A 10471-nucleotide genomic window follows, 5' to 3' on the forward strand; every position below is an offset into this window, starting at 1 on the left:
CGGTCTGTAAACATTTAACTTGTTAGTGTTAAACACAGACGCATTTGACAAACAAAAGTCAACTGTGTGAAAATCAAGTTGACAAATGTGAATAAGTAGATAAATTAGAGCCAGTGTTGCAATGAATTAAGTCATTTTAAGTCACTGTTTCCAAATGACTTGACTTAATTTTTAAAATATTTTGACCAAAATTACTTGACTTAACTTGAGTTATTTGGACAAAAGACTTGACTTTAATTTAGGTCATTTTGGTAATTACATTGGGTTAAAAAAGTGTTTTATACTTTATACAAAATTAATATAAACAAATGCTAAAACACTTACGGGGAAGTTGATTTTAAAACAATTATTATTCCTAGTTGATCCCCAATCCCCAATCTAGTGTTATATTTAAAACAGAAACCAGCTTTCTACTTTGTGAAAGGGTTTAGCAAAAGGGTAAACAGTAAAAAAAAACGATAAAAAGTGATTCCGGTTAGAAGAATAAAACAGCTCAATCGCTTTTGTTTTTCTCAGTATGATGGGACTATGAAAGATATACACAGTGTGTGTGTATTACACACCTATGCGATACGTGTTTAAACACTGTGATCTAAGCCTTTTGAAGTTGCTTTATGATCAACGATTACGGCTTATGTACACGGGAGGCCATCGCAGACTCATCGAATCTGTCGACCAATGGTACAATCGAGTTAATCTAGAAAATCAACTATCTGTAGTGAGAACGTCGGTCGTGAGTTCGAACCTCACCGCATCCTAGTTGTTTTTCTAGCCTGCTTGACTTGCATCATTTATCGACGATTCGGTGAGTCTGCGATGGCTCCTGGTGTAATATGATGGGACTACTACTCTTTTACACCATTACATTGACTGTAAAGAGCTAGGAATAATTCTACTAACTAAACTAAAGTCAAATAAAATGAAAAGTGTTTTACCTTCCCCGACCCCTGTATGGCCCTTGAGACATCGGTCAAACTTTTCACTTCAATCAGCAATAAAACTGTTGTTATTTAGAAATAAGCGTTAATCACTGAAACAAATATCAAGTCATTTAAGGTTTTACGTAAAAATGGTTTAAAGCTTTGTAGATGAGATTATCGCCAAGCATCAATTAATAATTTGTGTGCTTGTCTCTACAAATGTACAGTATTTGCAACCCGTTTGCTTATAGGATTGTTACTTAACGGGTTACTTAACGAGAAAACTGGACGCTGATCTAGAATTCTACCACTTTTTTAACATTAACTTAGCGAGTTGTCAAAATCGAACTCGCAAGAAAGAAAGAAATATGTGAGAATCAATCCAAATACTTGTCCCAGCCAAACGCTAACTCGCACCCTAATCATATTAATAATGTTAGCATAAAAACAACCCGGACGAAAATGTGGTAGGATGCTAGACCAGCGCCGAAAATTACGTAATGCATGAACTTGCGGAAACATTTGCTTTCCCAAGTAGTTTCGCTTTTCTACAGCAAGCCACTGCTGTAGTGGCTTGGTCAATGGTCAATGATTTAAGTCACTGTTTTAAATTACTTAACTTGACGTTAGTTTTTTTGGCAAGAAGTTTTGCAATTTTAATACGTTTTATTTTTTTGACTTGACTTGGGAAACTGATGACTTGAACTGAAACTCGACTTAAAACAGACAGTTTTAAAAGTTAGAATTACAATGCATTGGGATACAGCAAAAATGTATTTATTAAAACAACTAAAATGTTTCGAAGTTTAAACCTTGAAACGACTTCCTACTTATTAACACCTTTAAAAAGTATAGGCTCTAATGATTTCTCGAAGTAAACAATGCCTCGCCTTTTGTGCTACAATGGCGTGGCTGTTAGACAAACACCCACTCCTATGACGATTACAAACGTATTCTGATGGCAATGTGTGTAGGCGCCATTGCGTCACGGAATGACTATAACTAGCCCCACAGTCTCCATAGGAAGCGCAAATCGATCGAAAGACATTCTATCCTGGAATGTATTGCAAGTTTAGGCCACTGGTCTTAAATCCTACCAGTTTTTCGACAGTAACGAAACGAGTTGTCAAAACTGTAATTGCAAGAATAAACAACTTAGTAAAATCTAGTACCAAATACTCGTTCTACAACATTCGTGTGCTTTTTACAGCACTGAATTATTATACTGTTGCCAGTCTAGCAAATGCTAGCTTTAAATTTCCTATGTGCCTTGTTTTTACTGAGAAAAATCAATACCGTTTAACCTTTGCGAACCGTAGATTACTAAACTATTTACAAGCAGCTCAAACGCAGCATTTACAGCCTACCTAGTTCCTCTTTTTCTTATGTAAAAGTGCATAACGTTGCGCCAAACTGTTTCGCGTCATCACAAAAGCGTTCTCATTACATTGGGGAACTCCCAATGTAGAAACCAACGCTGCGTCTGGATAAGTCATGTTTACAAAAATACACGTTCTTGCAGTTTGGACTGCGGTCGCTTCTTTAAGGCAATAGGCGGCAGTGGCGTAGCCAGCCGAAAATTTTGGGGAGGCCAAAAAGTTCGAACCTTTTTGTTTAGCGTTTGTTGTTGTATCAACTGCCGTAACGAACACAAAAACCAATGTTAGCAAACCGTTTCGAGCAGCAACTGACTGAGTGTTAACGCAATACTGAAAAAAACCATAAGAGAAAAACTTTCTAAAAGTAGTAACACTACATTAATGTATAGTAAACGTAATATTAACTACATCGTTTGTGACGTAACAGGCAATTAAAGATGTGGCATGCATGTGATCGACTGTTGTGATTCTGCTCACAAATGTTAAGAAAACAATTTTTAAAGAGTAAAATATTTATAAACTTTGAGGGGGCATGGCCCCTCAGCCCCTCCTGACTACGCCTACGATTATTTGCCGCTGTATTTTTACTGACTAAATCTTTGATAACCCTTTTTAAATGTCGTTTCAGTGTGTTGTTGAAGTGCCTTTTATATTTAAGGTAAATTAAGCGAGTTTACAATTTTAGCTGTTATTTTGTTATTATTTTTTTTTTGCTGAAACAGGTATTACATTTAAGGTAATTTTGCCGATTTCGTTGAGTACCGAGCCCGGCTACGACTCTACAACCTGTATTTCACCAATTTACTTAAATAAATTAAGGTGGATATTCAGCAATCCACTCATGGGGGTGTCATTTAACACAACTACCCACAATTCGTGGTGGGAACATATTCAACTGAATGCTACTGCACCGTTACAATTTACAGGTGGCAGCCTTGTTTCAAATTTCGTTCTGTATGCGATGACTTTCGGTATACTAATGATAGGTAAGCCGTAGTCGTTGGTTAAAAGCAGCTTCATAAGGGCTAGATCAGTTGTTGAACACATATATAAGTGTAGGCTATCTTTCTTTGGACTGGTTCTGCGCACCTTGGTTAGTCATACATAGTTTTACTCGAGTCCGAATCCGACTCCGCAGCCCTGCTTCTGGCACACGTATAGAGTCAGCTGATGTCCAGCCCAATTGCTCGAATCTGATCGATGTTACGTTTGTTTAAACGCAGCAGTTCAACCTTAGTTTGCGCTTTGTCGTCATGTTTGTGTGTGTTTATGTCGGCGTTAAGTACCTTTGTCCAATGAGCTGTTAATGTTTAACGTACCATAATTTTATGTTTGTTTGTAATGCCGCCTGAGGCTTACGTATTCCACATTTTAAAGTTTGGAATGTTAAAGGTCCTCCGCGCAGTTGTACTCTCAACCACGCTTATCGTCCAAAATCCCCGACCACCATAATATACGTTCAAAAAAGTCTGTAAAACGCGCAAAACCAAAATCATTTGCGCTCAGTGGCCAAGGATAGTACACACAAGATACAAGGAAGTATACACAAGCCCAATAGCCCATGCTCCCCCAAACCATATTGTCTGCCAACATTCACTTTGTAAATCCAATTTTGTTAGCGCTTTGCGCGAACTAATTTATGATATTAGTATGGTTTGGTGCTTTTCAGCTGAAAAAACTCACTATTGTATATCACGTTCCTCCAAATGAACCCTTAAACTCTACAGAGTGCAATTTCTGTCAAAATAAGCTCTAAACGCAATCGTTTCCAGCACTAGGGTAAGCTCTTTACCTTTCAATTGAGAGTTTGCTAACATTTTTTTGCGATCTTTGGTCAACAGAACATTAAACCGAGCCATTTTTCGCGACTTTAGCGTTACTACAAAAAAAAAAACAAGGCAAATAATAACTCGAATTATTGGGCAGATATTTATTCACAAAACGATAAAGAAGGAAGAAATCTTTGTACAAAAGTGGATAAAAAAGTTTCAGCATTGCTGCTTTCTTAGTTGTTCTGCAGCGTCCAATAAACCTTCGGCTGCCTTCTTCAAAACATCTTCGCTCATGTTGCTGCCCTGAAACATAACATTAGAGTTTTATAAAAATTTGAGCATGGTTGGGTGTTTTTGGAAGAATGGTTATAAACATAACATTAGAGTTTTATAAAAATTTGAGCATGGTTGGGTGTTTTTGGAAGAATGGTTAATTAAACAGAGTTGTAACCAAGTAAGGTATTTTGAAATGATGTAATTCAAAGTCAGGTTATCTGCAAAATGACCTAAATTCAAGTCTTGTTAGATGTTGTCCCTCGGAAAACTTTTTTAACACGCAAATCAGTTTAAAGAATAAAAGATTTGAGCGCGCCGGGGCTGTAAACAAGTCATTTTGAGAAAAACAAAGTTAAACGCAATTCTACTCACGCTCATGGGGCTTCCCCTCTCGGAGAAAAGGCTCAGTTGAATTGTTGAGATGTTTGCGTTTTTTCGCGTTGTCAGTGGCTTGTCGAACAGGCTCGGTTTTCTGCAGTAGTCAAAGTAGCATAATTTAGTTAGCGGAAAAAAAATTGGGGAATGACGTCACAAGGTTATGTCATAACAAAACGCCTAAAACAAGTCACCTTAGAACATTTATTACTAACAATAGTTAAGGAGATGAAACACTTTAGAAGTAAGGATTTACCGCAGACAATAAAATGCAAACGAAAGATTCTTGTTTTGTATCAGATGATCTAAGACTGTTTATAAAAACAGATAAAACATAAAATTATTTCTTAAAGAAAAGTAAAAATGATTTTATGTTTCATCTGTTTTTATAAACAGTCTTAGATCAATAGTTAAGGAGGAAATTGTTCTGAAAAAACAGCAATGAGGACAACTAATCTATAAATATTCACCTAGCACCAGCAATGGTCAACAGTGGCGTGCCTTCCACCATTCGAAAGTTAAACGGTGTTCTGGTGTGATTTGCACCCATCGGCGTTTCAGTCACTTTCCTTCTCTTTGCCATACTCGATTTCTGTTGAAATTTAAAACAAAAACAGGTTTTACTGGACAGTTCAAGAAGTGAATAGATTTGTTTTGTTGTGTTTTTCTCATATGGTGAAATTTCATTGGCTAAAATAGGTTTACAACAAGTTTGACTGCTTATTGAAAACATACAAATATATGTAGCACAAAATTGGAAATTTCAAAAGGTAAATGTTTAGCTTTGACTTTTTTACTCTAAAATTGCTTCTAAATGACAACCAGATATGCTCATAAAAGTGCTTTGTCATTCTTGCTTAAAAAAACTATACAAAAAACCCTGAAAACATGACAAACCTTTGATACTCTTTTGGATACTCTCTTGGATGCCCGGTTACCTCTTAATGTTGACGCAGGTTCTGAAAAGTACAAAATTATTTTTGAAGGGGTTTTCTCCAAAGGTGGTTATCTACCAACTTTTTCATCTGGCGAACCACTTTTAGTTTCGTCAATTTTTAAAACCAAAGTAAAAAGTAAAAAATTACAGTAAAATAATTACTGCAACTTTCTAAACTCAATAAAAAAACTGAATGATTTTTTCGCAGTCAATAAATTTGAAACACATTATGCAAACTTTTTGCAGAACCTTTTAATAAATTTAAAAAACAATTCAGAAAGATTTTACAGACCATACTTTAATAAATTTAAAAAACAATTCGGAAAGATCTTACAGACCCTACTTTAATAAATTTGAAAAACAATTTGGAAAGACTTTACAGACCCTAAAAGGGCTGCGACCCTGATTAAGAACCAAAGCCTTAGGGAACAGAAGTATTATATTATGTAATCTTGTATTACCTTGCACTTGAATGACAACATTGTTGGGAACTGACTCTTCCTTGATATCCCAAATATCGTTTTCAGGGGCATTTTCCTGAAATTGGTCGAACAAGTTTAAACAAAAAACTTGATCTATTATTTAGAACCAGGTGGGTCAAGATTGACTGTGTCCGGAGTAACAATCGTTTTTGTCCATTTTTTACTATTATTGGCTACACTTAAAATAAACTACAGTGCTAGTAATTGTAGAATCACTAAATTCAATATTATTCTGCTGGTCACATAATATAACGATGACATGGGGTATTAGGCATGGAATTGAACCACCCTGATATAGACAGTCACATAACTTCAAAAAAAGAATTAACATAAATCACACAAAACAATCTAAATAAAGATGAATGTGTTAAAAACCTTTTCTTCATCTTGCTCGGAAGCCAAAACGTACTGTTGGCAATATTCCTCCACTGTCATTTTAAGGATCCTATTCGGAATATTACAAAGTCTTTTTCGCATATCTTCCTCTAAATGTCTTATGATCTTGTCCGCACTGTTCTTCATTTGAATAATCTCATTGTCGACTGCAAAATAAATAAAATTTAGACAATATGTGTAAACCCATTCAACATATGATATAGGATGATAACTGCAAAATAAAACAATTTAGACAATATGTGTAAACCCATTCAACATTTGATATGGGATGATAACTTTTAACAGATTTAATTCTTTTTTAAGATTTGTTCCAAAAATTGAGAAGACCACCTTTGTTAATTTATACTATATAGAAAATATTGTTCTACTCATATACAAGCTTTGCTGGTACATAGTATGGCAAAATGTTGGCGAATCAGCAATAAAAACGAAGAAATTGGTGCAGAAATTCAACCAGTTTTGATGCTTGTGTCTCTGTGTTAAGCAAATCTATTCAGTCCAAGAGCTTTATACATACTATGCGGCATTTTGCATTGAGTGACTCAAAATGTTGCACACAACTTCTAACAAATTAGACTGTAAATGCCATTATTTTGAACAAATGTGCAAATCTGTTAGGTGCCTCATGCATCACATATTCTTTAAAATTGTGTTTTTTTAAGTTTTTGCCAATTTAACCAAATAAGTGATAAAAAAGCTTTGCTTGTACGCTATTCAATTCACCTTGCTCTACAAAACTACGAATAGCTTCTTGCTTTAGCTTCGCTGTCTTGTTTTCCGTTGAGTTGACAATTTTTTGCTTTTTTGTCTGACGATGTTTAGCCATTTTAGCAGTATTTAAAAAAAAAATAGTTTCACATTTGTCCCTGGAATAAAAATAATAACAATAGGAGCTCAAAAATGGTGCTCATGCTCATCATAGATTAAACGGTAATAATATGGCATGAATATGGTCACAGAAAATAAAGTGGTGTTAGATAGAACACTATTTTGAAACTAGAAATGTTCAATAATATTAGATCGGATACCCAATGTCAAGTAATAGGATCACCCCCTGTCCATTCTCGGGTGGTATTAATGCCATTTAGATACCACTCTAATTTTGTGCGTTACAGTTTTGTGCCCAACAGACAGTTTTGTCATTATTTCAATTTTAATATTATACCGAAAAGAAATTAATATTATATCGAAAATCAAAGATGAATCTTTGAGCTAATACCCTGAAATCATTAGAATTGTACTTCTCAATTTGATCAAATTGAATTCTTTTAACCACATTATGAAACCATTTGGTACCAAAATATTGGGTATCTGTATCAAAATAAAATACCAAGTATTAGACATCCCTAGTTAAACTTTATATCTCTGTCACATTTACAATACATAAAACTGGCAATTTTATAATATGTGTAAGTGTATATATGGCGGTGTTCATTAAGTTAACGCTGCAATCTCATGAAAAACGCATGTGAGCACTGGTCAGTGTCGGGTGGCAGGTACTTGTCGTAAAAATTGGCGTCAAACCGCTCCGGTTTAAAACCAAAGCGTTGGTAGAGTAGCATGGCCGAGTTTGAAGCTGACACATGCAAGGTTACATCCTTTCCCATGCAAGTTTGCATTAAATGGTAGAGCATGAAAGTTCCAAGTCCAGCACGCTGCCAATCTGGGTGTACAAGTAGAAATGAGATGTAGGCTTCGTTAAAGGCAACATCCGGCACCAAAAATCCAAATCCGATCACCATTTTCTTATAAAGTGCAACAACGCTGAAGTCTGGATGTTGTAGACTTTCCGAAAGATCAATGCCCGGCCAGAAAAAGTAGCTACACATTGAGTTGATAATAGGGATGTGGTGGTGTTGTACATAACAGAAATCAATCGACGACTTAGTATCCTCATCTGGGTTGGAATGCTTTATCACATCTTGTAGCACTCGCAATTTTGGTGGCTTTGTCTCAAAATCGTGCTGAATAAATGGCTTCAAAAGTCTGTGAGTAAATGGACTGACAATTGGATTGTGAGCCGCACTGTCACCACATCCCATTAGCTTCTGGTGAAACGATCGCTTTGTGTGGCCAACTTTTAACAGGTGAGCATCCACCGACATGTACCTGTCCAGAATGCTATGGTGGCGCGAGTACAATGACGCAACTGTGCTTGTGGCCAAATGTTGCAGTGACATATTGTGGCAGTTAGGTGGAGCAACTAAGCCTTTCTCCTTTGCAGCCAGGGAGTAGGCAAGCGTATCAAAGCTAAACTGTGGAACATCCAGCACTCGTCTTTTCATTCTAAGAAGCAACTTTCTTCGAAAGCGAATCAAGTCAGTCTTGCCGGCTAGGTTTGGGGCATTTTGAAGATTTTTGAGTAACTTTCGCTCCTCATAGAAGTTTACTGGTCTTAGTTTTCCAACTGGTACAGATGGCTTTTGATCTAACTGGCCGTCGTTTTCAATAGACTGTGTTTTGCTGTTTGTTTGTGAAACCTTAATGGTACTAGAAGTTTGATTGGCAGTGAGTTCTGTCCTACTGTTTTGCGATAAATTTTCAAGTTCAGAGTTTCCAAAATCCTGTTTAAAACATTCCTCCAAACAAGCATCGATTTCATCAGAGTTTTGGTTTATTGCCGCCAATGGCAGTTCGGGGTCTATTTTTAACTTCTTCGGGTCGGAAAGTTTGTTTTCAGGGTAATCCGAGAGGGGTGGGGTAGACGGGGGTGTGTTGTTATCACCCGAAGTCGACAAACTTGTTTCATCTTCCAAATTAGATTTCTTAGCCGATTTGTTACTGTTGGATTGCTGTCGGGAAGCCGAAGCGTGCATTCGCTTACGCAAACTTGACCTGGACGAAGACCCGAAAAACTTGCGACTTTTTGCACGTGGCGTGGACGGGGCAGTTGATACCCCGGGGGTGTATTCGGGGGCTTTTGTTGGGTCTGCAAGCCTCCACCAACCCGCGTCCTTAAAAACTCCATACCCGCTTTGAAACTTGTGCGGGTTGCCGGCGGAAAGGGTGCTACAAACCGTGCACGACCACTGGCCCATTTTTTTCTTGCTGGAACCGAAAAAGACGTCCCAGTGTGCCTCAATGTAGCTGCAAATGTCCTCTTTCCATTTAAAGTATCCCTTATTGCCGACGCTACATTGTGATAAATTGTAGAGTGCAATTTGCGCCACCTGTCCCCAGGTAAGCTTCATTCTCTCGAACGTTTCCTGACCAGTTTCGGTGCACGAAACACACCGGAAAACAAAATAGTTGTCCGCTAAGACGCTTGAAGGTGGACGGGAATGCAAGCAACTGGCGTGAACCCATGATGAGCATTTTTCACAGTGAAAAACCAGGACACCGTCTTTCTTGCAATCGCAGTAGGCGCACTTTGAAAGTTCGAATGGCTTTATTTCGCTGGTGTTCACAACGTCGACCTGTTGTTCGTCGCTATCCATGGCAACTCAATGATTTACCTAATTATATAAACAGTTCTTATATTATCTTTAATATTAAAAGCAGTTAAAAAAACTGTTAAAAAAAATACAATAACTTTTATAGAAAAACCTGTATGGGAAGAATGGCAGATCTCTTGCTTGCATGGCCAAAAACTTTGTATATATAAGAAAATCAAGGGAAATCTTTAATTGTTTTTTTGGTGGGCGGGTTTAAACTGTTAAAACACTTGTGGATGCAATTGCCATACTTTCCACAGTTGCATAGAATAACACCTGGCACAATTGTTCTCAAAAACTCACTTTATCACTGCAATTTGCAATATTTACAAATCAAATGAGTTTACTGGAAGCCTGGAATAACGATTTTTCGTTTTACTGTTCTTGTTTGACATAATAGTATAATTCGAAAATGGGGATCTAAAATCAATGAAATAATTGGTCACGATCCAAAATAAATTTGCACTAGTTTACAATATCCAGCCAAAGCAAATAAAACA

The 10471-nt window shown here is 36.8% G+C and overlaps 2 protein-coding genes across 2 annotated transcripts; both read right to left on the bottom strand.

Moving 5' to 3' along the window:
- Positions 1-4226: 4226 nt before the first annotated feature.
- On the bottom strand, positions 4227-7363 carry LOC146165502 (uncharacterized). Its single transcript, XM_083380939.1, has 7 exons — positions 7261-7363; positions 6517-6683; positions 6121-6196; positions 5620-5681; positions 5193-5314; positions 4720-4819; positions 4227-4374 (listed from the first exon to the last, which is right to left on the bottom strand). The coding sequence occupies exons 1-7, from the start codon at positions 7361-7363 to the stop codon at positions 4288-4290; spliced, it is 717 nt and encodes a 238-aa protein (XP_083237065.1). The 3' UTR covers positions 4227-4287.
- LOC146165503 (cysteine-rich protein 2-binding protein-like) lies at positions 6121-10042 on the bottom strand. Its single transcript, XM_083381927.1, has 3 exons — positions 7261-10042; positions 6517-6683; positions 6121-6196 (listed from the first exon to the last, which is right to left on the bottom strand). The coding sequence occupies exon 1, from the start codon at positions 9972-9974 to the stop codon at positions 7977-7979; it is 1998 nt and encodes a 665-aa protein (XP_083238053.1). The 5' UTR covers positions 9975-10042; the 3' UTR covers positions 6121-6196; positions 6517-6683; positions 7261-7976.
- Between the last annotated feature and the right edge of the window lie 429 nt (positions 10043-10471).

The sequence above is a fragment of the Ascidiella aspersa genome, chromosome 2 (assembly GCF_963924565.1).
Source record: "Ascidiella aspersa chromosome 2, kaAscAspe10.2, whole genome shotgun sequence".
Classification (NCBI taxonomy): domain Eukaryota; kingdom Metazoa; phylum Chordata; class Ascidiacea; order Phlebobranchia; family Ascidiidae; genus Ascidiella; species Ascidiella aspersa.